At 49.2% G+C, this 25,726-nt stretch overlaps 9 protein-coding genes across 9 annotated transcripts; 5 read left to right on the forward strand and 4 right to left on the reverse strand.

Moving 5' to 3' along the window:
- Positions 1 to 1,357: 1,357 nt before the first annotated feature.
- Positions 1,358 to 3,125, reverse strand: G6M90_00g112810 (uncharacterized protein; the record flags this gene model as incomplete). Its single annotated transcript, XM_014684859.1, has 4 exons — positions 1,358 to 2,155; positions 2,220 to 2,445; positions 2,514 to 2,755; positions 2,838 to 3,125. The coding sequence occupies 4 exons, from the start codon at positions 3,123 to 3,125 to the stop codon at positions 1,358 to 1,360; spliced, it is 1,554 nt and encodes a 517-aa protein (XP_014540345.1).
- Positions 3,126 to 4,716: 1,591 nt separating this feature from the next.
- Positions 4,717 to 4,949, reverse strand: G6M90_00g112820 (uncharacterized protein; the record flags this gene model as incomplete). The annotated part of the gene is made up of 2 exons (XM_014684860.2): positions 4,717 to 4,826; positions 4,874 to 4,949. The coding sequence occupies 2 exons, from the start codon at positions 4,947 to 4,949 to the stop codon at positions 4,717 to 4,719; spliced, it is 186 nt and encodes a 61-aa protein (XP_014540346.2).
- Positions 4,950 to 6,444: 1,495 nt separating this feature from the next.
- G6M90_00g112830 (uncharacterized protein) lies at positions 6,445 to 8,682 on the reverse strand (the record flags this gene model as incomplete). Its single annotated transcript, XM_014684861.1, has 1 exon — positions 6,445 to 8,682. The coding sequence occupies one exon, from the start codon at positions 8,680 to 8,682 to the stop codon at positions 6,445 to 6,447; it is 2,238 nt and encodes a 745-aa protein (XP_014540347.1).
- A 3,057-nt stretch (positions 8,683 to 11,739) lies between these two features.
- On the forward strand, positions 11,740 to 12,858 carry G6M90_00g112840 (uncharacterized protein; the record flags this gene model as incomplete). The annotated part of the gene is made up of 2 exons (XM_014684862.1): positions 11,740 to 11,876; positions 11,934 to 12,858. The coding sequence occupies 2 exons, from the start codon at positions 11,740 to 11,742 to the stop codon at positions 12,856 to 12,858; spliced, it is 1,062 nt and encodes a 353-aa protein (XP_014540348.1).
- Positions 12,859 to 13,453: 595 nt separating this feature from the next.
- G6M90_00g112850 (uncharacterized protein) lies at positions 13,454 to 15,259 on the forward strand (the record flags this gene model as incomplete). Its single annotated transcript, XM_014684863.2, has 2 exons — positions 13,454 to 13,688; positions 13,743 to 15,259. 2 exons carry the CDS (start codon positions 13,454 to 13,456, stop codon positions 15,257 to 15,259), a joined length of 1,752 nt encoding a protein of 583 aa, XP_014540349.2.
- A 1,852-nt stretch (positions 15,260 to 17,111) lies between these two features.
- On the reverse strand, positions 17,112 to 18,075 carry G6M90_00g112860 (uncharacterized protein; the record flags this gene model as incomplete). The annotated part of the gene is made up of 2 exons (XM_066131870.1): positions 17,112 to 17,737; positions 17,784 to 18,075. The coding sequence occupies 2 exons, from the start codon at positions 18,073 to 18,075 to the stop codon at positions 17,112 to 17,114; spliced, it is 918 nt and encodes a 305-aa protein (XP_065987924.1).
- A 2,817-nt stretch (positions 18,076 to 20,892) lies between these two features.
- Positions 20,893 to 21,711, forward strand: G6M90_00g112870 (uncharacterized protein; the record flags this gene model as incomplete). Its single annotated transcript, XM_014684864.2, has 1 exon — positions 20,893 to 21,711. The coding sequence occupies one exon, from the start codon at positions 20,893 to 20,895 to the stop codon at positions 21,709 to 21,711; it is 819 nt and encodes a 272-aa protein (XP_014540350.2).
- An 840-nt stretch (positions 21,712 to 22,551) lies between these two features.
- On the forward strand, positions 22,552 to 23,175 carry G6M90_00g112880 (uncharacterized protein; the record flags this gene model as incomplete). Its single annotated transcript, XM_014684865.1, has 1 exon — positions 22,552 to 23,175. One exon carries the CDS (start codon positions 22,552 to 22,554, stop codon positions 23,173 to 23,175), a length of 624 nt encoding a protein of 207 aa, XP_014540351.1.
- A 2,118-nt stretch (positions 23,176 to 25,293) lies between these two features.
- G6M90_00g112890 (uncharacterized protein) lies at positions 25,294 to 25,713 on the forward strand (the record flags this gene model as incomplete). Its single annotated transcript, XM_066131871.1, has 1 exon — positions 25,294 to 25,713. The coding sequence occupies one exon, from the start codon at positions 25,294 to 25,296 to the stop codon at positions 25,711 to 25,713; it is 420 nt and encodes a 139-aa protein (XP_065987837.1).
- Positions 25,714 to 25,726: the final 13 nt, after the last annotated feature.

Here is a 25,726-nt window from a genome sequence, read left to right on the forward strand (position 1 = left end):
AGGGTACCCCCGGGGAAGAAAAAGGAGAAAAAGAAGGTGGAAGGGTTCAGTATAATACTTCACGGGCAAACTGCACTTTTTGCTCCTTTTTTTTGGGGACCATATCATATTTATGCCAGAACCCTCAGTTCACTTGCCCGAGAGTCTCTCTAGATCCCTTCATGCATGCCACACAATTATCTCTGAAAGCATCCATTCCATCTCCTACATCAATGTTACTACCTTGAGGAGTCTAATTTCCCATTCACCCATTAGTACTGACATTTTTTCAATACCAGCTGAGACTCGCCAACGAACCCTATGAGCCTGCTGTCTACCATCCATTTGCCCAAATTAATGCATGCATAAATACTAACCAACCATGACTGCGTGATATGGGAAAACCTGGTCATTTCAATACCCAGCCAAAAATCGCAGGTTCTGACTGCGGTACACACAATGCAGCTCATACTGGATCGCAACCCCGCAAAGCATCGGGTCCGACTCACTGTTTGGACAAGCCTGCTATCCACAGCGCGTAGCTGAGAGCTCTGGTTGGCTGGTTGTTTCTCATCCTACCAACTTTGCAATCTCGTCCCCTCGCGTTAAACAATGGTTGGCAGTGTTGAAATATAGGGATTGATGTCAAGCATGTGAGGATTATTGAGAGTCTATTTGCCTTGGTCACTACTCAAGTCAAGAGGACGAAGGTCCCAGTTATATACACAACAGTGTCCAAGTGGGTCAGGACGCTTCCTCCACTGGGGCGGAATATCGTTTGACAGGCGGTTCGGGGTGCAGCGGCGGCTATTTGTCGTTGGATGTCACTGAAATATTAGCTCTTGCAGAAAATAACGAGACACTGATCATTCTTAAGTTGAATTGAACCACGCGCGGTGTTTATACTGTGACGGTACAAGGGCACGAGCAAGGTCAAGTGTTGACTTATAAAGCAATTTGTTCACAAGGAGAATGAGGTTCCAGGGAAGTTCGACTCAATCTATGTCCGTCCTAAAGTAGGCCTCGTTTCCTCACATATACCAAATTCTCTTGGACCTCAGAAAATTGGCAACCCATAGCCAGATAACGGATTCAAATTTGAGATGCTAGAAGGATGACAAGGTCAAGTCTCTTTCAAGGCCACAGACCAGGCAGCAGTATAATAACAGGCATCTAGTTGTCGTATGGTTTTATTCTTTGTGTAGAAATCAAGAGTCTCATTTGCCTAAACTGTCTCAAACAGTTGTACTATGTGACAAAGGACGAAAACTATAAAATAATAGGACAGTTTGCTCGCTATGCCAACACGCTAAAACCAATGATATTACCGACGTCCATGCTGTGAACGAGTCTCGCACAAGCTAGCGCGCACCTGACATCAGCTTATAAGAGGAAAGAACTGATTGTTCGCAAGGAAAACTTCTGCCGGCTGAGATCTCAAGGAGATGAGGTCTTCTAGATAGATGTATAAATGTGAGAAGATGTAGATGACGGTGAGAATAAACAGCAATGTTGTCCAACGTAGAGATATTTCTTGGTCGGGATCCCCACCGGGAGATAAATTTCTCCAATACCGCGCCACAGGTAGCTGCTTCTGATTGAGACTAATCTTTTGAGAAATCAGGCCTTGTTCGGTATCCAAGCACCGCGATGAAACCACTTGCGTCGGTGACGCAAGAATAGAAATGTTCGTTTTGCTCGGTACTATGACACATAATTGACTTTCCGCCGGTGGCGGCTGATGGTAGTTTTGATTGATCTGTGCTGGTAATGCCATGACATTGTCAGTGTGCTTTTGCTCCCCCAGCCCTAGAATGTAATAAATTGTAATCACAAGGGAGTATGCGGCATGATAGACAGCAGAAGTACGCCACAGAACCTGCTCTGCCCTAGTTGCGAAATGGAACTTCCATGCGCCGAGAAACGACAAACAAAACGGAACTTGTACGACAAGCCCTAGGGGAACCAAGAATCCTCGCGGGCGATACCAAATATCCGACGGCATTCGCTCCCACGCTTTGTTCTTTCCACTTGGCAAACGCGTGAAGAGGGGAACACGACACAAATGGCTAAGGTAGCTGAAGTACTGCCACTGCTTGTCAAGTTGAAACGAGCCTCTTTTCCAAATGAAATCCAAAGGAGTTTCGTACCATCTATCCTGCATATTAGGGTGGGTCTAAGTCATCCGGTCAATAAGACTAAGAAAATGGGAAGGGGAAAAACGTGAAGCGTAGCCTTACCGAGGTCCTTGCTGTGTCTCGAATGTCCTGGAAAGATAAACCATTTCGGAGTTTGATGCAAGTTGACCTGGTAATTTGCGGTTTTTGAAACCAGGCAAAAGATGTTGCCAACATCATGACGGCAAAAATGAATGCTGTTAGTTCGAGGGTTGTAATTGGTGCGTGGTATCCGAATCGCATTACTTCTGTCACGGTAAACCAGCAGACTTGCCACAAGACGAGCACTCTGTAGTAAGTTGATCCTGGTTAGCAAGTCTCTGAGCGGAAGGATTTGGGACTTGACGGATTTTTTACTTGGAGAATGTGTCACTGGCACTCATTGCCTTGATTTCCTTCTCTTTTAATGATGGTATGTCAATATATTCATGCTCGATCAGGTATAGAAGCTGTTTCGCATTCACGGGGATGCCGTCCTCGGTAGGAATGCCATCCTCCTCCCGATTGGAGACGATTCGAAATCCTCCCATATCAGCATAAAAACCGTGCGTGATGGACCAGCTCCTGTCCTTGTCGTTCGGAACAACTCTTCTGAATTCCTAAAAAAGAAAACGAGGGGAGTCAGCGATTGGTCGTTGTTTGCTGGACGGGGCTTAAAATTAGACTCGGACTCATACGAACCTCAACACTTCTTCTTGCGCTACTCCACTGACCCAATGCAAGCGCAAAAAGTAAATCGGGGCCTAGGAAACCGATCATGGCCAAGTTGAACTTATCAATCAGCCTGTGATACAGACGATCTCTCGGGGCCGGAATATTTGGATACGTAGAAATCCAGACACATAAGAGAATGGTGGCGCCGCTGGAGTACAGGATATCAAGAGTACCACGATGATCGCTTGAACCAACCCATCCCACCGTGGTGTTGCTGCTGGCATTTCGGAAAGTGTAGTTGCCGCCTGAGAACATGTTCACACTGCTGAAAAAGCTAGTCCAAGACCTGACTCTGACGTGTACACTTTGTGGACCGTTTTTGCGTCTCAATACCGGCTAGCGATATCTTCTCTAAAATAGAGGTAGAGAGGCATGCAGTCATCCCCAGACAGCAGCTATTTATGAGTGTTGCAGCTGACTGCACATGCTCGCTCGAATGCAGAGTATGAAATCCAGTTTTTTTTCCTGTTTAGTTCTTGAGTGTGATTGGAGGAAACCCCAACGCCGTATTCACTCCTTTGTGCATGTTTGAAATACCCAGGTTCTTCACGGCAAGGCAGTGAGCAATTGGTGCAGGTAAAGTCAAGTAAGCGCCAGGGAACGATTGGTTGAGCGACACGCAGCACTGCGACGCACAAGCGCTTGCTTCTGTACCTGACTGGAGCTGGCAGCTGAGAAATTCGCTCACAACACATCGGCAAGGTTCTGCCCCGCGTCATGTAGCAAGGGGGTGAAGCTGATAAATAATAGGCCGCCGGGCTGGACATGAAGTCGCCATCTCCTGAACGTGAGACGAGGCTGGGCGCCTCGTATCATCGGCTTGCCGCCATGAATCCATGAAGGTCAGATCAGATGAGCAAACAAGTTGCCCGAGATGGCCAGTATTGCTTTTCTCCATGCAGCTCGAAGATCTCATCAGTCCAGGCGATGGCGGACCTGTTGCACCAATCACCCCTTGTTCGAATGTTTTGGAGATTGGAAGCCCGCTCATTGGTTGTTCAGTGGGCGTTAGCCACCATATTCATCTGCAACCACGGCAGAATACGAGGATGAGTTTAATTGCCCGCGTTATATCTCCCAACGCCCTGGAATGAAGTGTCAGTTGTTATTTCTCAAAATCAATTTCAATATATGTCCTTGTACCATTTATTTCCGGCTTCGCATGCAACACTAACCGACAGGATAAGCCAAGTGTATCTTGGCGGTTTCGGCATAAATTTGGTCGGCCCGGACCGCTGCGAATATCGGCTGATGAACCGGCCCGAGCACTACCCCGCTCTGTGTCGTGCCGCGGTGTCCAAATTGGAAGATTTGTCTTCCCACTCTAGAAATTGGCAATTGGTTTGCAAATTTCACGCACTGTTGGTGTGAGCGCGTTGTGTAATCATGGCCGGAAGGACCCTCGGAAGAACGTTTCAGGAACGGACGGAAGTTCTTGCGAGCTGGCTGCGTGGAATCCAAGATTCCGAATTTTGGCGACCGTATCACCAGGAAACCATTGCGCAACAGTGCAATCACCCAGACCGGATGAGTCAGATCAAAATGTTAGTATCGAATGGAGACCTAATAGTAAGTTCGAAGATCCTACCAACCACTACCTTTCAACTAAGTTTATAGGTCAAAGGAAGAGTTGCCTTTCTGCTGAAAGTTCGCGGACCGTGTGAAATACAACTGAAACCCACAATTCTTGACAAATTTCCTGGCGAACTTGTTGGAATTTACCATGATTTGTCAATACCCCCCACAATAAATAGCGAGCCGCTGCTAGTTGGCGATATTATATGTATCTCAGAGCCTCCTGATATCTCAATGAGTTTAGAAGGCACACTCTTCCTATTTGTGACCTTCACAAAATGTTAAAATCATCCATATCAACACCGTAATGTTCAAACCTGTTCTCATCGATGTAAGACGCAGCCGCTGATACTTCTTCAAGGCTCATAAAACCCTTTGCAACTGTCGCACGTCAGCACCACGATCTTTAGTCGGATTGTGACACATACTTTGTTCCTCGGGCGTACCGGTTTTGTGAAGATACTGGTTGAGGCGGTCACAGGTGTCTTCAGTAGCAGCCAACATATTTGTCGAGTGCAATGGGCCATTCTGATCCTCCCAGACCTGGGGATGTGTCTGCCGATGTTGGCTCACAGGAACATGCGCTTCATTCGAGACTTCCGACGCACTGAAATCTGGTACATGCATTGATGCTATTGTACTAGGGCCCGTCAAACAGGCGAAGTCATACTGACCTTGAACCACAGAGCCAGCAAGATCAAGCCCTTGCGGAGCTTGATACTCAACTTGGCTCCATCTGAACTCCTCTTCTGAGTTATTTTTTGTGCATTGACCGGCCATTGCGCGTGGACTAATTTTGTTGTGCGCTTGCTTGTCAGGGTTGATCACTGAGCACGGCTGTTTACCAATCGCAGATTTGACCACCGTTGTTCGGCTCGACTCTGGACATCCGATCTGCTGAATTTTGCGGCGAGTTCGTACACTAGGGATTGCTTTGCGTTTTGCTGGTCTTGGGGGCTTTTTTCTGTCAAGCGTCTCGGCGATGAAGAGCAAGTCTCGATGGGGTGTAATCAGTTCGATTGAGGAAATAAAGCATTGCAATTGACCATCTGAGAGACTTGTCAATAACGGAATGATTTGTTTGTTGTCTGTCGCGGCCGCAGCTAGACAAGTCACCGCCTTTGCCCCTCCGTGTTGGAAAAATTTAGCCTCCAAGGATGTTCTGTCAATCGTTCCTGCCTTACACTCGCTAATAATGGTATGGAGTCTGTAGGGGGAAGCTGATCGTTTTGACTGAAGGGAGCGACGAAAACAGTCACCTAGTTGAATACGTGTCACGCTATCAGGCTCGAGAGGGACCAGAAGAAGAGCTTTGATAAGAGACTCGCGGATATCACTGGGTGACTGGACACCGTGATCAAGGTCACCACTACCCTGATCGACGATAAGATTGTGAGGGTTCAACTGATTTAGAGGGAACATGACTCTTAAAGTCTTGACCCAGATGGGAGACGGACTGGGATGGAGTGTCGAGTTCTTTGGGGATGCAGTTTTAGGTTCTGCTCTGAAGTCTGCTGATTTATATATCCAGCAGGGTCTCAGCTGGAGATTGTGGATATTGCCACAATCTGCGTGGTCAAAGTAGGCACTTGGCCAAAAGCGGCAGGGTATTGTTGCATAAATGGTAAATCAAATCATGGGAGACCCTGTCACCAAGAATCAACTGACTAACATACATGTTACGTTTCCATTTATGGTAGCGGTGGCTGTGTCCAGGCAGCGAGTGTACGAGCTTATCCTGTCGACCTTTGCAGCACCAGCAACGGATACAAGTTTGAAAACCTTCCATCGTGTTATTTAGGCGAAGAAACGATGCCCTGGGGATTGGCAGTGGTGATCTCCTTCCATGGGCCGAACGGCTTTTTGCTCATCTACAACAGATAGCTCTTTGGCTCTTCGCCGCGTATATGGTTATGTGTATCCGAATGGAAGATAGATGAGCCACAACCAATCCGCACACTGGTTCAGCTTATTTAGTATAACACCTAATGTCTTCAAGTCAAGTAGTTACATCGTGCAGAGTCTCATCTACGATTAGAGCTGCAGGGCTTGGCAAGTTTGCGATACAACTCGATACTCTTGCCACAGCATACTCCAGCTCTCTCACAAAGTCATCCTTCTTTAGTTTCTGTGATATCCGACGCTTCCTCTTCCGGTTCTCATTAGGCCCAATTGAGGCCAAAGGCTGGCGACCGTGGAACTCCGCGCGCTCGAAATCCACAACCATCAACCCACGACGTGTTGTATTATATAAAATGTTGCGAGGCTCTGCGTCATGATGGAGAACACGCAGATTGTGTATTGCCTTGAACGCCATGGAAACTGCACTGCCGATGCCCGCTTTCATGGCCCGGTCAACACAGTCAAAGATCGGCTGTCCAGCCCAGCTGAGGAACATGAAGTGCATATAGACCCCGCTGTCATAATAATATGGTCGAACCAGGCCAATTGTGCCGAGGCATACCGGGACATACTTCCCTTGGATGGGCTGGAGTCGGTCATATATATCGTTCTCGTGTTGCAGGCAGGCAAGGTCTAGGCCCTCCACGCCCTTGGCAACTAGTGTATAGCCGTGAGATGTCAGCCGCACCTTGAAGAGTGACCCACGAGAACCAGATCTATGGAGTGGCACGCAATCCGCATCCCGTCCGCGGTCTACAGCAAGCTGGTGTCGGATGAGCTGCAGAAACTCTAGTCGACTAATGCGCTTTTGCCCGTGATAGCCTGCGTTGGGGCAGTTTTTGTCCATAGGTCCTCCATACGCTAATCCCAGGAGACAACGTTGAGTACAAAATGGCCGGCTTTGTATATCCGGCTTCTTCCCTGGATCTGACACTTTCTGTTGGCCTCTGCGCCGTCCTTGGTTCCTATTACTCAAGCTCGTGTCCACTGAAGAGAACGCTTTCTCACCCCTGCGAGATGGATTCGGCGTAGGAGAAGGAGGATCTTCGTCATCGTCCTCTAGTCGTCCAGCGCTTGTGTTCGGTTGCTGGCAGCTGGAGCGAGTGCGAATTGGCGATCTCTGAAATCCCTTCCAACGCTGTGGCTTATAAGGGGAGGCACGTGGTTCCTTGCGTTTGCGCTCCGACGGCGGGATATCTCTCAGAATATCGTCGTACTCGACAGCCCAGATACCAAGCGTCTCAGCCTCATCATGCCACGTCTCAGGCGGTGGTCTGGCGCGGAGAGACTGGAGAATGAAGGCAAAAACCTGCGCGACAGCCGTGCGATGGAGCCTAGTCTCATCATCGTCCATTACGTCTAAATTTGGCACGCATACAGAGAAGTAGACTTTGGTAGGATCGTCTGGAATGTGGAGGAAGATGAATGCCTGTCCAGTGCATACATAGCCGTACTGAATGCCTTTGCCGATCATGTAAGAGAAGAGCTGAGTAATGACGGCGGCGGCGAGGCGTCTGGCCGTGAAAGCAAAGCCGTGGTCAGTCTTGTTAATCACATCACGTTCTGGCTGAATTTCCGCCCCAAGCCCAGTGGTAATCTCATCAAGACTTAGCTTGTGCGGTGCCTTGTACTCGATAGCGACAGCTGGGCAATTTTGGCCGTCTGAAGTTCTGTATATGCAGAACTGGTCTGCCCGATTTCCCTTGCCTCTCGCTCTGCGACGGGCCTTGGGAGCTGGCGGCGGTTTCGGGGCAGGCACCTGCACTGCAGCATCGGCGCCATCTCTGCCCAGCGACATGTGCTCCATGGGCGCAGATATGGCGTCGTCAGTCGTGCCTAGATTTGTATGGCTCTCGAACGTCACTGTCCCCTGGAGACCGAGACTATTTTGTAGCGATGGATCTGTGTGTGCTCGGTCGACCAACTTCTGAACCGCGTTTTCTACTACATCGCGCTCGAAGTCCCGGAGCCCAAGTTCACTGCTAATAGGCTTGAGCAATGACTTGACGTATTCCATCTGATGGTAAGATGGAAATGAGGGCTTGGGGAGCAAGTCGCTGATAGAGAGATCGTTCCAGATTTCTTCTTGTCTCATTGCGAAGCTGTCCCAAGGGATGATTCGTCTAGGAAAGATGCGACCGGTCGGATTCGTGGTTTCTCCTTGCGTAGTCAAAGATCGGTCTGTTACGACGTCAATAGCGAGATCAAGCGAATGGCAAGCCCCAAGATACTGCTGGAGGTCCAGTGGCAACGAGGCTTTTGCCAATTCTTCGACTTCTTCCCGTCGACGTTGTTCCTCCCGAAGCAAACGGCGCAACTCTTCGATTTCGTCCATTGTGATTTCAAGAAAGGCGGCGGTGAATAGTACAAGAGTTTCTGGTTTTCAATTGCGACGAAACTAGCGGCGTGTGTTTATTTGGCAGGTTGGTCAATTGGGTGAATCGCGGCCGGCCTCGAGGCCTTGTTATGGTTCGCTCAACACTAAACAGCCAACCCCACTGTTATCCGCCAAAGTCAAGTGTCCCATCCAAGTGCCTGAGCAGGCAAAATTACCACACAGTCGAACAGCTCCCGCACGGCCCTACTTGATGCGCTCGAGAGTTGACGGTCACGAATCCTTACGCAAAGCTGGCTTCCTTCATAGAGACAATTCCATCGACAATCTCATGGTAGATGAAGATAAAGTGAACCCTTCCTGGCGAGCATTCTTGATCGACCTTGACCTTACTATTAAAGAGCACCGAGACGAGGCTCCGGGAGACCATCCCCAACAGAATGCTACTGGCGTCCAGGAGAGCACGGCGATTACCATATGGTATTGATAAATGAAGACTTCTATTGGCCAAGTCTTCAGAAGACCCAGTTTTGCCCACGGGTCCGTGGCAAATTATAGCCACAGGTCCCGTGGCCCTACCGTGTCCCCATGGCCCAGCTCTGTCTTGGATAAGTGGCTGACAGTTATGTGTTCCGCATATTAATAAGGCTACGGAATGGTGAGCGCGGACAACGGAATATTTTATTATCCGCACCAGGCTGAAGAACAAAGCGACCATATTCTCCTCCTTAGTTCTGGACTGACTGGCTGGGTAATTTCTGAACGCTTGACCTATCATCTCTTAAGGACATTGTCAAAGCCAGGATGCTTGCAGCCTCACTATAACAAAGCCCTCATACTTGTACACATGTCCGTTCTTACAATGAATCTTCGGCGTTGTCGCTTCCGCAGAGCCATATTTCCCCGCCAGACGTAACCATACCCCTCAACTCCCCCGCCAGACGAGACCAGCAAATTTTAAGGGCACGTGGCGGACGAAGAATCAAGTAAGTGAACATCGACGAAATGCGCAGCAGCCTTTCCGCTAACATTTATTGAAAGGGCCTCTCTTTCCGTTTGCTCCCTAAAGCGGCTGATCCACGCCCTTGCCCAAGCTCTTTACACAACCACATTCGGCAGGGTATTCGGTCGGCTTTTGGACATACTCAGGTCGGACTAGAGTCATAGGCCGCGGGGGCCGGTCGTGAAAGAGTCAGTAACTTCTCTGGAACAGCATGAGCGACGCTGTTGTAGCCATCCCCATCAACGACGAGGAGGCACAGAACAACGAGAGGTTGAAAGAAATATATTTTCACACCGTAAGCCAAGAATGATTCTTAATTCGGTTATATCTGTTCGTGCTAACTGCATGCAAGACGCAGCAAGAGGGTATCGTGGGCGCTTGGACAGGTCCCCATACCGTAACCATTCGAGGACCGCTCGAGAGTACCACGGCGGTTGTGATGAAACGCGGTAGGAAAGGCTATGTTGCTGTTTTCAGGATTTTTAGCGAAACAGACCATCGGCCTCTCGTCCAATACAACGCATCAGAGGGGGCGGTAATGATTATTTTAGAATCACAACACTACTGTTGGATAATGGAGAAGGCAAAGGTAAAATACATAGAATGACTGCAGGAAATATTACAATGGTTCGTCTGTATTTATTCTTCTAATGATATCTGCACATATATCATGAGGTAAAGTTATGAAAGGGAGACGGAGTTGCGGTGGTGGAAATGAAATTGTTAATCCTCCTCCCCGACCATCTTTCATGTGTGAAAGAATGACATTCACAGCTTCAATTGTGAGTGGGAGGGTGGCCCCTGAGGTTATACTACCTTCCATAATAGGTATCTGTTGCACGCCTCGCCCTTCCGAAGTCTGCAGATCGTAATCCTGTTCGCTAGTCGATTCTGTTGATATAAGCTCTCTACTCACGAAAGTCGTCGTGTTTGACCCATTTTTGTCACACTTTTCTATGGAAGGTGCAGTCTTCTCATAAGAATGTCTCATCTCCGAATTGTATGGTTTGCCTCTACGTCGTCGATCAGCAAGACGATTGCTCCCTTGACGTGGTTGCTGCAGTTCATCATGAATGACAGCTTGTAAGTCTGACGAGTTAGCAAAGCCAACAGAGTTTGGGCATCATTACGTACCATCAACAGTGTCGGGTATATGGTGTTGTGCAGCAAGAAGCTGAAGAGTGATGTCGTTGAGCGATGTCTCTCCTCTTTGTCTTCCTAATTTCTCCGCCAGGGAACTACGCTGAGATTTGTTCATGCTGGCTACATTGTTTTGTCCGAGAGCGATGGCGGATAAAAGAACCGCACAGGGGCCACCTTTGCGAAGCACATCATAGAGGAAAACCTGGTATTTCCTTCGTTTTGCTGATGCTTGGATTCCTTTCAATATGGTGATTGCCTCGGCGACTCGTAATTTGTTGCTATCTGTTAATGCCCTTACGACTCTCAAATTGTCCGCAGCGTCCACTATTTTAAGCCATGCATCATTGCATTGCAGTACTTTGCGAGTTCGCGTACGAAAAGGCATTGAGGCAGAGCGATGGGGACCGTGTCAAAGTAAGTTTGGAGAAGGAAAGAGAGTCACATCATGAGGTAGTTGTGGAGGTAGGTATGGAGGCGCGCAAGATTTGTGGCTGACTCACAAGGTCTTACCCCGCAAATTACCGTGCGATTTGCCTCCTTTGTTGTCTCCATGGTCTGTTCCCCACGGCTCAGTACCGCTTCTGGCCGTGTGCTGCTGGAGTTCAACTTCAATTTTGGCAACTAACGCCAAATGTGGCTTGCATAAACCATTCTTAACCTGCATATCCGGTCACTTTTCTGTTGATATGCTGTTGATAATATGATAGAATGGATCAGGGGAAGTTGTTTATTCCACCATTACTTGTGACGTGGACTGTTGATGTATGACAAACAGCTTGGGCATCTATAAAAAGCACGTTTCTCTACAAGTTAGTCCTGCTGGTATTCTCAAGACAAAGAAAGACAGCACCGCAAAAATTACATCTCGACTTTTGACTTAGTCTATATAAAACTTTCCATTTAGTATCAGGATGCCTCAATCCGGTTCCAGTCAGAAGTCAACCTCTCCCCAAACTCGCCCTGCCACACCTATCTCGGATAAGTATGTTGGCGGTTTGTGGATTGAAGGGAAAAGACAGCTAAATCGCGAACATGATTCATCCGGAAAGTAAGAGGCCCGCGCCCTCGTTGGACACCTCGCTTCGTCATGCTGACCCGGGAACAGAGACACTTCGACCCCCCTCGATGGGCATGGTCAAGTATTCGCACCCGACGGCCCGCAGAAAACCCCAGTCGATTTGGCTTCTTATATTCATAACCTTCATATTGGCAATGAACAGGTCCAAAATCCTCATACCAATGCCAGCACCGATCGAGGAGACTCGATTCCTGGACAGAGCAGTGGGCCGTACTCTAACACATCCACATGTCCAGTGGGAATTTGGGACATTAGCAAGGACGTGCCCGCAAGTTCTGTCCTTGAGAGCTGGATAGAGGAAGATCTGCTGAATTGGGGTGTTGGCGAGGGCATAGACATTAATGATCGTCTTCCTCCTATCACCAACTATGTCTCTGTTGAAGAAGTAGAGGGGACAGCAGCAACAAAGAAACTCCAATCGGACACTGGACATGTCAGCTCAGCAACCGTCGAAGTTCCCGGTTCCTTACCACCTCCATTGAGTGCTGTTGGTGCTCCCACGGTAGCAGAATCCCACACTCTGCCTCTTGCAGAGACCGAAGATACTGTAGCAACTGGGAACACTGACATCGACTCCCCCTGCTCTCACAAGGTTCCTAGCGCCTCTGAACGGCCGGAGTCTTCATTTGCGCTGCGGGATGTATCGGTGATTCCTTGGACTGACTGTTACCCCGACGATCCCGATAAGGCTAGAGAACTTGCAACAAGTACCGGTGTTCCTGGACTCCAAATCTATTCTGTGTATGTTTTTACACATGCTACTTCAGACACGCAAGTTCTCGATGAAGTCGATGCTACTCAAGATGGTCACAACTTCAGGGTCGAAATGGAACCCCAACCCAATGATTCCGTAAGGGCATCGAGCGTGACTGACTCGGAGCGTGCTGATGAGTCTGGTTGGGTAAAAGTGGAAATAGAGACAGAGAATCCGGACCAAACGGACAATGTATAAGGAGAGTTGTGGTGTCCGTCATCAGTATAAGGGCACTATCTATTGAATCGCGACATCTCATTTCCTATGACTTTGTTTTGTTAGAAATCTTCTAGCATCCACTCATTTAGTTGAATATATATACTAGTATTTCCTCTCGACAACATGGTCTGGGACACGAGATTCACGCTGTGTGGCTGATAAGCAAGGAACATAAGCGAGGATGATGTTGCCAATGAGGAGTACCATAAACTTATCTCACAGGCCGCATGGCCGCATGAGCGGAGATTTGGAGGCATGACGAGCCCTTGGTGGCAGAGCTACGAAGTACGTGATGTCGAGTACGAACGGGTATATAAAGGGGTCCGCCCCCTACGATGCTGCATGAAATTTTTTGACCTTTTTTCATCGTCCCTCACAAATTCGCCGTCCTCGACTTGTAAGTGGCGCTGGTGGCCATACCTTGGATTCCTGTAAGTTTGCCAGGAGGTAGGTCGGGCCCCCTTACCTCGATGTTAGTCACACGGACGGACTGACCGAGGTCGTGTGCTTTCACCTCCATAGCTTCAACCTTAGCAGACTCTCTAGAAGCCCTCTTTTACACTATACCGGCATGATGGCACAAACTGCGGGAGTCTGTTCCTTTCTAGGTCATCCGTGGACTTTGGAGGATGTGATATCGATCCCGTCCGATTCCGAATCTGACACAGATAGTGATGTCGAGGTGGTGGAACAAGATGTCCCGCGCGTGCACTTGGTACACAATCAACACCGTGACGACTCGCTTCCTTCTATCTCTGAGATTATGGCGTCACTGATTAATGTCAGACATGATCCAACAGAAGCAATCGGTAAGCAATTGCAAACCAAATTCCAATGTCCGGCAATGCCTAACAAGATCCTAGGGAGCTCATCTGAGGATCTTTGCTTACCAGATGAGTGGGAAAGTCCCAATTCATTAACCTCAAACTCTTCGAGAGAGGTGATTTCCCCCTCAATGGCTCTCGAGAGTCCGGGGGTCACCGCCGACTCTAACATGTTGGTGTCTCCGCCAATACAACAACATGATGATGGAGCAAGCGTGGTGTGGCCCACTCCTATCCGAAGACCTTGTGTCGTCTCAGCGGCCTCCGAGTGTTGTTCAGTGCAGTCCACAACTGCGTTGCCTCCGAGGGATGAAGCACTGCACCATGAGAAAACAGATCCTCCCAGCCGATCGGCGACCAGCCTCGTCCAGCCTTCTCAATCGCAGAATTGCAGTGCCCTGTTTTCAAACCGGTTCGTCCAAGCTCATAGCATCAATATTGGCCATGGCCGTATGGGTGAAGTAGTTCCGCGAAGCGACAACGAACTGCCCAGTGTAGCTCGACCCGCCTCAGTCAAAACACCTCCGTCGGGATGCAGCCACCCAGTCTCGCATCGAGGAGCTGTGATGGAGGCCATTCGGAAACACCAAGCCCCTGATGATATTTCGCCCCTGGGTTCTTGCCCTAGCTCGTCGCCAACTGGCCAGGGACGGGACGACGAGCGCCAGACAAGCATCGATGCAGGCGGCACAGAGAGCCAGCCGGATGAACCCTGCGAAGAAACGGAAAAGCGGCCAACTAGTCGTCGTGGTTCCGGAAAACCTTACAACCTTCGAACTCTCCCGCCCAAAAGGCAACTCACCGCGGAACAACAGGACGGCGGGATTAACGAAAAGCTTATGCCACAACGCAAGCGTCGCAGGCTTGTGTTCCGTCAGCCCAAGAAGCGTAATTCACAGCAACGTTCGGACCGACGTTCGGACATAACGCGAAATCGAGAGACACGCTTGCTGAGGAGCACGACAAAAAGCAACGACAACGAGTCTGTTGCAAACAAAAAACGGCCTGTTCGTTCCGGTGTTGCCAGCCACGAGGCATGGCCACTTGGCCAGCCGGTCCTAAGGTGCACCAGAGAGAATGGCACTGCGATGTTCCAGCTACACTTTACCAGTGACATTTTGTGGAATACGCTGGTTGCCCAGAACGATCCAGCCCCAAAAGGTCACCAGACACCAAACAAACTCGAGGATCGGAGACCTAAAGCCGGAAAGGTGAAATACCCAAGTGTCTGCCGCGACGTTTACCGAGTGGATTGCCTGCTTGCTCGGTGGAGGCGACACACTTTCCTGGTGAAATGGTCTGATGCCACCACGACGTGGGAGCCGAGAAAACACATCATGGACGAGGGAATGCTGAATAGCTTTGAGGCAAGTTGGCGAGGCTTTGACGCGGGCGTGGACGTTTTGAAAGCCCGCCAGAGAGCTGGAAGACGCCAACACCTTTTACGTTGGCGTGGTCGGCCGTCTAGAGAGGATACGTGGGTATACGATGAGTTTCTGAGTCCGCAGTTGATGGAAAGGATGGAAGCAAACGAAAGAAATGGCCCTCAGTTTTGAAGCTTCGGTTCGGTGGTTACCCACTTCTGCCACAAATCCTCTCATTGAAATAGCACACGATACTTACCTTGTTGTATCCAGGTAATCAAGTAATATCTGCCGCGTTAGGCAGTTTCGCTTGTTAGCTTATAGTGCATTGGTGTCAGTCGATAGTCTGAATGCGCATGCTTTAGTGTTTCTGAAACGTCCTTTCATTTAATTGAACGATCTTTGATACATTTTATGGTAGTGGCTGATATATTCCGAGGCGAATGTGAGAGAGCAACTGATGGCTATGAGCTCCCAGCTGCAGGGCAGTGCCGTGGTTTATCGCAGGCGTGCTTAAAATACTGGTAGCGACTACTTCATTGTTCCTAGTGCGTTTGACCCAATCATGTAGCTACTGCAGGTACCAGCAACAAGGCGCCCAGAGCTACCACCAACCGCTAATCGGACATCTAGGGGGGCCAAGGTTACCACTAACTTGCGACATGGGCTACTAGCACTTACAACTTCCCCCCCAATAGGTGCCAGTAACCAACCAGCTTTGACTGCTGGTATCCTAGTGTGCTGGTAACCGCTGACGTGCTACTGCTGGTAGTCGAGAGGTACCAGTAGTCGCTATGGCCTTGTTACCAGCACTTAAGCGCTACCAGCAAGTACTACATGGCTGTTACAGGTAGCCATTTATGCTGGTAGCTTGCCTAAATGTCGTGACTGGTAACCTACCAATGCACAATGGAAGGATGCCAGTAACCGCTGTGGCGCATCTCGAAGTGACTGGTAACCACACCAGTTAATTCCGGTGGGGCCAGGCACGTACGCCGCCAAATTACCAGTACCTCAAGGACGGTGAACTGCAGACTCCACTAGTTGCTAGTAGCTTGGCAACACAGCTGCCGGTAGCTCAGGAGCGTCTACAGGCCGCTACCAGCACGTTGCACGTAAGCACTGGCAGTAGCCGGCCACTACCAGCAGCCCTACTACACTCGCTACTGGTACACCGCAGTTACCATCAACCTGCCTGTCCGGGATACTGGTAGGCAGAGAATACTAGCAACTTGCGCCACTGGCCTGCTGGTAGCGGCGTCATACCAGCACCTGAGCCACCAAGGTTACTGGTCAACTGGCCCAAGCTGTTACTGGCAGCCCTGGCACCAATGGTATTGGTGTTACTGCTGCTGGTAGCATTGCTCCTAAGTTGGTGGTAACTTCGCCTGCCCCATTGCCCTAATACACAAGGTGCTCAGCCTGGTTGCAGGTATTTTAAGCAGCGTGCCCAGTTGCCTTGTCCACCGAGGAGGCCACAGAGCCGTTGCTGCCAGTAGAGTCCTGCTATAGCTAGGCAGTTGAATGTGCACATCATTAGTACGCCAGCCAGGCTTGTTGTTACGACCCAGCCGCAGGCTGCATTGAGTAGGTCGCAGAATGGGCCGACTGCATGAGCCACCCCGCGGAGGGACACGGCCCATGTCGGAACAATAGTCGGAGCGTACAAGGTGATCGGAAGAGTCATGCATTACCTCTACTGCGCACGGGCAAAGTTGAAGCGATGTAGTTTGGCTCGAGGCGATATTACTAGGCAATATTTATTACGGGAAACCAACTAAATTTGTAAAAGTAATATCCTATTCTCTAGCCCAAGAGATATCTTTTTATTTCCACCCCCATACGATTGGCAATCTTATGGTTGACTGGTTTCCAAGGTATGGTTTCCGTGACTTTGGACAGTACTATACAAACATCCACCAACTTCTTCGGCAAATGTTTGCGAGTATCATCAGCCAGCGCTTTGAAAGTCGAATTGTCTATCTTCCGGGAGTCCTTCCTATTTATCTCATTAGTCGATGCCTTGCGACAGTTTTCGTAAATCTTACACAGAACTCTCTGCAGTTCTTGAAAAGATCAATAGCAGCAGGACCCACGACCCAACTATGTCATTCCATTTTTCACCAAAGCGCTTAAGAGTCCAAATACGGCTTCTTGGAGTTCTGGTATTCAAGGCTCTGTCTAGGGAGCTAAGGAACATGTCGATGGCTTGGGTTTCATATCGTCTACGGTGTTTGGCCACGATTAGGTTATTCAGACGGTCTTGCCGGATTCGTCTTTCAAGTGCGTCCAAAAAGAGCACCAGTTGGACATGGCCAAACCTCGGAGGTAAATTCGCATCTTTCCCAGACACAACGCGATGTAGAGCTACAACCCTTGATTCCAAGTCGAGCTCAATGACTGGAATGCGGGGTGGCAGAGCCATCAGCTGCCGTAACGAAGTCCAAGCAACCCACGTGGCTTCCCAATTTTGGATAAAATACTGGATTGGATCTTCGATAATAAATTTTCGGCTGAGACTAGGAACCCGAGCCTGTGACTTCGTCTTACTTTGCTTCCCGTCCTTTTGTTTATGCCCGTTACCCGACTTCAGTTTTGCTCTCGGTCTTGATGTGACCAAGAGAGGAGGCTGAACCAACACGGTTGGGACAACTTGGGTGTTATTCTCCGCTGCGGAAATTAGCTTAGTTACAAATTCAGAAGCAAAACAACATGCCTGTGGCGGGATTTCCCATAGCTGTGTCTCCTTCGGAGTCAAATTGAGCCGCGTGATGCGAAAAATGATTTGAAGAGTCATTAGGATCCGTCAGGCTTAGGATAGCCTGGAACAGCTTCCGCCTTGAGGCAATCATGCTGTTACGATCCTGCGGAACATCACGGACCGGCTTTTCGTGCAACGATAGTTGAGCAAATGCTCTGCATAGTTCGTCAATTGAATCATCCATCATGGTTTGTTTTGCTTTGCCCCGATTTTTGATGTGACCACCGCTATATTTGTAGGAAGACATTTCTTCAGAGTCCTCCTGTTAAAACTCAATCGCCTTCGTAGCCACCCGAGCGTGAAGCACCGTACTAGATTTAGTACTGCGCTTAAACTTAACTCACAGTAGCCCATCATGCCCAGGCAACAGACCCCCTCCTCTTCTCCGTTTTACGCTCCATGTTTTGTTCCTAAGTAAATATATTAATTACAAGGACTGTGGTATATAAAGGACCTATGGATTACTTAATACGCTGTGCAAAATTTAGGATGAGGAAGCGATGGCCCCGACCTACGACTAAGGCGGTCCCTACCAATGTAAACAGTATTAGGTGCTGACATGCTGCTGTGGCTAGGTGCCGAACTGCTGCTGCGGCTAGATGCTGACATGCTGCTGTGGCTAGGCACTGAACTGCTGCAGCGGCTAGATGTGCTGACAGGCTGCTGTGGCTAGGTGCCGAACTGCTGCTGCGGCTAGATGCTGACTTGCTGCAGTGGCTGGCTGCTGAACAGCTGCAGCGGCTAGATGTGCTGACATGCTGCAGCGGCTAGATGCTAACTTGCTGCTGTGGCTAGGTACTGAACTGCTGCAGCGGCTAGATGCTAACTTGCTGCTGTGGCTAGGTACTGAACTGCTGCAGCGGCTAGATGCTAACTTGCTACTGTGGCTAGGTGCTAACTTGCTGCTGTGGCTAGGTACTGACTTGCTGCAGCGGCTCATCCCTTAGCTCCCAATTTGTGGCCTGGTGACCATCTCATACAACCGCATTGATGATGCGCGATCCTTCCTTGCTTTATGCGCTTACTCAGAACTGCGTTTGTCTCTCGAAGTTGGTTGACAGGCTTGTAAAATAGCCACCTGTCTCGGTATTCCGAATGTTCACTTCGTATGTTGATCCCAGCAGCTCATATTGACGGAAAAAACACTTTTGGAATGGAATGAAGCGAAACAGTACGTCGAAGTGATATCACCAGTCAAGAGTTCAGAAAAGCGTGGAATAAGCAAAACTTCAGCATCTAATTACAAAGGTATTTCTCTATCTCCTCCCCCATGCGATTGGCAATCTCATAGTTAATCGCCGTTCCAGCCGCTGCCATGGTTTCTGTGACTTGGGATATTACCATGCAAACATCCACCAATTTTTTCGGTATATGCTTACGAGCATCAGTAGCAAGTACTTTGAAGGCCGAAATATCGATCTTGTGAGTGTTCTTCCTGTCTACCCAGTTAGTTTGTGTCATGGACAGTCTTCGTAGCTCTTACACAGAAATCTCTGCAGTTCTTGAAAAGATCAATAACAGCAGTACCAACGACCCAACCATATCATTCCATTTGCCACCAAACTGCTTGAGAGTCCAAATACGGCTTCTTGGAGTTCTGGTATTCAAGGCTCTGTCTAAAGAGATGATAACCATATCGATTGCCTGGGTTTCGTCTCCCACACTGCTCCTGGCTTCGATCAGCTTATTCAGACGGTCTTGCCGGACACGTCTCTTAAGTGCGTCCAAAAATAGTACCAGTTGGACATGGCCAAACCTCGGAGGTAGATTTTTGTCTTTCCCTGAGATAACACGATGCAAAGCTACGACCTTCGATTCGATGTCGAGTTCAGCGGCTGAAGTACAGGGGGGCAACGCCATCAGCTGCACCAATGAGACCCAATCAATCCACGCAGCCTTCCAGTTCTGGAGAAAATATTGAATAGGGTTTTCCATAATGAACCTTCGACTGAGGTTAGGCGTCTGTGGTTTAGCCGTCGGCCATTGTGGCACCCTTTTTTGGTGGTGGGGCAACGCGGTTGCAGGGGAGGGAGCGCGGCAATGCACTACTATGATTAGTTTGGTGCAGATTTCATGATAAGGTCAACATGCCTGCAGTAGAGCTGTCCACGGTGGTGGGTTCGGTCGCGCCATGCGAAGCTTGACTCGAACGACGATGCGCTTTGACGAGTCGCCGCAGTGCCTGGGCGAGTTTGTTCTGCAGGGTAGTTAAATTGTTCCGGTTCACGGCTTGTGCTTCAGCAGCGACCGGATTTTCCGGTAACGATAACTGAGCAAGAGCCCTGCATAGTTCGTTAATTGGATCATTCGCCATAATTTGTTGCATCTTTCCTTCCGAGCTTCACTTTCTGGGATCGAACGTAACCAAAACAATACTTATAGGGAGGGCATCGTTCGGGAGCCTTTTAATATTAAATCTCAGCTAGTTAGTCGTCCAGCCGCCGGGAACAATTGCTTGTACGAAATTTAATCCTGCTCATCATATGCTGAAGCCCCAGTCACCCCGCATCCAGTCTCCGCCAGACAGCAAAATATTAAAAGTAGTACCTCCAAAGTGAAGCATCAACATGTTACTATGCTCTGTTCTCCTAGCCGATGTCTTTAGGTGAAACGCCAGTGAAGTACTACTCAAACCTGAAAACGCACCGTCAGGTCACGACTAAGCAAACATTTCCAGCAAAGTCGCAGTCGTTGGGCTGAGCTGCTGCATTGAACCGCTGGAGAACCCAGAGCAGAGGGCTTGCGTTGCAAGGCACTCGCACCGCACCTGGAGGGTGATGGTCATGGAGTCGGCAGGAACACGACATTCTGACTGGGTGGTGGCCGAAGAGACCTATCCAACACCAGCTGCCAAAAGCATTAAATATAAGACGCATAGTTTGGCGACAAAAGAGAAGCCGGCAGAAGCTGGCCGTCTGCCGCAAGCTTCTGCTCGGCGCTAGAAGATAGTGCTGAGTTGTTGCCATTAACTTTAACAACCCGATGGACTGACTTAAGACCCGTGTGAGTAGCGCCTAATATTTCCACCGCCACTGCAATCTGCAAAGAATATTCGTCTTCAGAAATGCTCGTCCGTCAGATAGCCGTTTTTCACGCCCTCATTGGTCTTGTATGCTCACACTCGTGGGTGGAGAGACTCATGGTCATTGGCACCAATGGCACAATGATCGGAAACCCAGGCTATATTCGTGGTGCTGTTTCCAGGCTTGATCCGAATTTCAACGACTTTAAAATGCAACATCTCTTGCCAACAATTCCCGAGGGTCTGCTTACAGACAAATTGTGCAAGAATACACAGAGAAATAGGACTTATACTACTGATCTTCCGGCACTCCAAGCAGCCCCTGGTGCCTTCATTGCTCTGCAATACCAGGAGAACGGCCATGTCACCTTGCCAGGACTCACGCCACAAAAGAAGAATAGTGGCACCGTATACGTATACGGCACGTTATATCCTCGCGACGATGAATTGCTTTCCTCCATCCATAATGTTTGGAATACGGACGGCACCGGCGGCGATGGTCGAGGCAGACTCCTTGCGGTCAGAAATTTTGATGATGGACAATGCTATCAGATTAATACCGGTCCACTCTCCATGCAACGACAGGCCAAGTTCCATAAAACTGCAATGAACCCACAAGGTGCCGACCTTTGGTGCCAAAATGACATCCGGCTTCCTGTCAGTATTCCTTTCAGTTGGTACACCCTCTATTGGGTCTGGGATTGGCCGAGTTCTCCGAGTGATCATTTGCCAGGAGGGGAATCGGAGATATATACCAGCTGTATGGATATAGAAATTCAACCGGGAGTTCAGCTAGATGAAATGAATTTTGTTGATGGACAAGATCTCAATATGGCAGGCATCAAAGAACAGCTAGAGTAGAGAATACATGATAGCGACTTAAGGACCAACCTTGATGGCTGCCAATGCTTCCGTATCGTGTATGATCAGTCCGTCGCTTGCTCCTCGCACTGTCAGTCCAGGAGGCCCCACAAGCCAAGGAGTGGGTAGGTTACCCGTAGGCGCTGAACCACATCGTACCTGGGACACGATTGTGCACGTTACGACGGCGGAAGAATGATCTAATTTTGGCCTTTTGCAAGCTAAGAGCGGCTGGTCGTGTCGAAGGTCGAGCATGATGTGTTTTCTACAGGCTGCGAGCTTCCCTTGCAATGGCGGGACGCGTCTCACCAAGCGCCGCGCGATCTCCGCCAATCAGTAGGCGGTGCAGCGACGTCACCACCGGAACCGCTCGACCTTGCAACTGAGTTCCTCCGTCTTCAAGCTCACGCGGTGAGCGTTCAATGATGCCAACGTTACGAAGCCAGCAGCGCCGAGACACAAAAGGGCAGAACGTGGCGTCGCTTCATCTTCAGAGGAAATTACCGAGGACCGCCAGTCCACCCGCGGAAGCAGAAACGCGGCCATTCATATTTCCCACCTCCCAAATTCTGGGACGGTCTATCGACGATTTCCCTTACTCGTAACGCAACAAGGGAACTGGATCCGCGAAACCGACTAAGCAGTCATTCTCCTAGTCGCATACAAACACTTCGTACGCCTCGACAGCCGTCAGCCCGGATAGCCGTCAGCCCTTCAGCGTTTTGCAAGACAAGGCGGCCCAGATCTCTGCGATAAGAGGCGTTAGTATAGCTCGATATTACACGCGTTTTTGTGCTGACAGTAATCTAGTGCCAAGTTCCAATAGGCTTGGGCAGCAACATGAGCTCTAGCCAATCGAGCCTCGGGCGTCGAAAGAGAGGTTCACAGTCGCCTGTGAAGAGAACCAGCCAATACCCGTCAAAGACCAACACGACTCCTAATACTACGAGTACGAGAAGCACTGGTCCATATGATCGTGCATTTCTGCAAAATCTTATCAATCACAATATATTCCCAGATGGTTATGAATATCCAGATGGCGGATTGCCACCAGAGCCTGAGAACATGAACGATATACTCGCCGCGATGGCTCAGCCTCGACCGTCTTTATCCCCATCTCAATTCTCCAATGATGATTTCAGAAGGTTTAAAAGAGCAGACACCCATGCTTTTAAAGAGCGTGAAATTACAACAAACGTCATACCTTTGATCGAAGGAACAATCGCAGATAGCAAATGTGTTGCTGGAGACGTTCCATTCACAAACCTAGACGACTTGACCGACGGCACGATCGTTTCAGGCAAGCCTGCCCTGTACCGCGGGGCACGGCCCGAACAGCTCGATATCAGAATTCGCAGAGAGCAAAGCCGTAAGATCAACCCCTCGTCTCAGAGCGATCTTCCAATCCTGGCAAATTTTTTCCTCGAGGCCCTGACCAGTTGCTTCCAGACAGTCGTGTTATAATGGCGCCTTGGGAGCAAGGGGTATGCTCAGTTTGTAGTCGTATGGCCAGCCGGAGCCCGAGTATGATAACAAGGCATATACAATCTCATCAATATATCATGGAGGCACGCCTAAGATGTATACCAGCCATCCGATACCGCCACGTACACCAGAAGGAAAGCCATGTTTCGTAACGACACAGATCAAAACGTGGGGCCTTACTGGCGATGCTGATACATTTCGCCAAGGCGCTTCTGCATTCCGCAACGCCAGGGACTGGGCAAAAGAACAGAGAGATAATGCCATTCAGCAAGCAAATGAAAGGGCAAAACGAGTGGCGTCGTTCACGGCCAGCGGTTTAGGCTTTGATTTAGCGGATGAAGGGTCTGGCGAGGACACTATTACCACTAGCCAGGAAACCGTTTTAAGACCTCATTCACATTCACATAAATCACGCCCCTATGACTCTGATACATCCGCTGATGAACTGTCGTCAGATTTGGGCCATTGGCTCACTGCTAAGCGTCCTAGGACGTCAGGGTCCCAGTCGCCAAGGAAGAAACATTAGGTAGCTGGGCATCACAGCCTCGCATGGCATTGTAGGGTTCGAAAAAAGACAGATGAAATGGCCGGGGTCCATTTACCGAAGTATGGAGGGTTGAATCCGAAGGATTATGAAGGCTACTGAGTCTTTAATTGGGAGCATGGTGGGCATCATAGCAGTCGTGGAGACGAGAAATACCCTGATGAAGTTGCCGCTACGACGGTGGTGTCTGCACAGTGTTTCCGCCTGCTAGATTAGGCAATCTCTCGCCGGATGTGTCAACCTGACAAACGAGTCGTGCCTTGTGAATACGGTCACAACGGCGTTGAAGGAGTTTCGTAGGTTAGTTAGGCGTGCTTTATTCTAACTCTGAACCACGCAATACTTGTTTATTATAGGACTGGGAAGCATGATGCTGACAGACTTTGAGAGGTCAGAGTTTCGTGATCGTCATCCTTTCATATCCAGGAACCCTAGCACCAAGCTCAGAAGAGGAAGCGTAGAATGTGGCATAAGCAAGCCAAGAATGGCCGAGCGAAGGAACCATAGTCAGCTATGGACTGAATAGAGCGCCAGTTCGCGGTGGATATTCGCGGCACGCTGTTGTAACTCAAGAAATGCTCATTAATCTGACAGAATGACTGATAGATGACGCAGAGAAACAAAAAGTCTTAAGGGCCATCGTAAACAAGGAATAGATCTTTTCCATCTTGGCGTATTCTGCGTTTGGGTTTGGATAAGTATTCTTAATTGTGCATACACCAAAGAAATGGGCCTGTCGCCCGGTTAGATAGATATAGGGATACTCTGGAGACGCGGCAGGTAGAGCTGAGCTGTATTGGGTAGTATTTAATTCCAGCAGCAACTGAGAGCAGTTACAATAAATAAATGCTTATTAAAGTGCTATATTGCTAACTTTCGATACCCATCTTATCAAGGCTTCTCTAAAATTGTCCCTTGTGCTGTTTCGGGTCTATATTGCGTTATGGGTGAAGAAACCTGTCCATTAAATTTCGCGCTCTTTCCCAAGTTCCGTTAATTCTTCAAGCCACCAACAGCAATCTTAAATTACTAAACATGTACCAAAAGACACGTGGCTCCATTCCGCTCAACGGGGATTCAAGATGTCATATATGTTGCTTTGACCAGCTTTACTTTCCTTCCCCCAGGATTCCCACGCTTTCGTAAAAACCTCCTGTACAGGCACGGTGGTTATTGTGTTTGTCGAGTCATCCGTCACGAGATGTAGGGCAGTTTCAGCTGCGGCTGAGCGTCCATTTGTCTCTGAGATACGGACTGACTTATACCTAGTATTAGCTCTCAATTTCCCGTGGTGCCACTGCTGTAAATACTTTGCACCCAATCCCATATATTGACCTGCAATAACAAATCATGTCTTGTTATCCTGCCGGAGGCGTTCAATATATGCAAAATCTCCATCTGTGAGAGCGCGTCGATTGCAGCCTTGTTATTCTAGGTCAGCAATCAATAATTTTAAGCAAAATCTTCAACCAGATCCGGAGAAGTTCGAAGGCTTTTGGAATCCCAGGATTTCCTTGGATTCCCTTACTTTCCCGGACCCTGCTCCATCTCAGATGGATGTTGACGACCGACCCCAGGTGGTCAACGACGGGGATTACACTCTTGTTAAGGTCGTCAAAATATTTCAAGACGGGGATGGGAACTACCGGACCCAGATTCGGCGCTCGGACAAATCTGAGCAGCATTTTCCGTGGGATTTCTGGCGAGAAGGGGAAATCAGGCTTAATCCAAACATGCCAGTACAGGGCTTTATCGCGGACAAAGCTCGTTGTTGGGCCTGGAATCTTGAGGTGTCCGCTTCTTCAGACTCTTCGAACTCTTCGGATTCTGAAAGTTCCGAGGATTCAGATAAGGGCAAAGGAAAGACCAAAGCAAGGACCAAAGCAAAGGGCAAGGACAAAAAATTAAGAGCCAAAGGGAGAGGCAAGGAAAAGACAAAGAAAATGCCCAAGGAGAAGGCCGGACGAAACTGAATTCGTGGTTCGG

Source organism: Metarhizium brunneum, chromosome 7, assembly GCF_013426205.1.
Source record: "Metarhizium brunneum chromosome 7, complete sequence".
NCBI lineage: Eukaryota > Fungi > Ascomycota > Sordariomycetes > Hypocreales > Clavicipitaceae > Metarhizium > Metarhizium brunneum.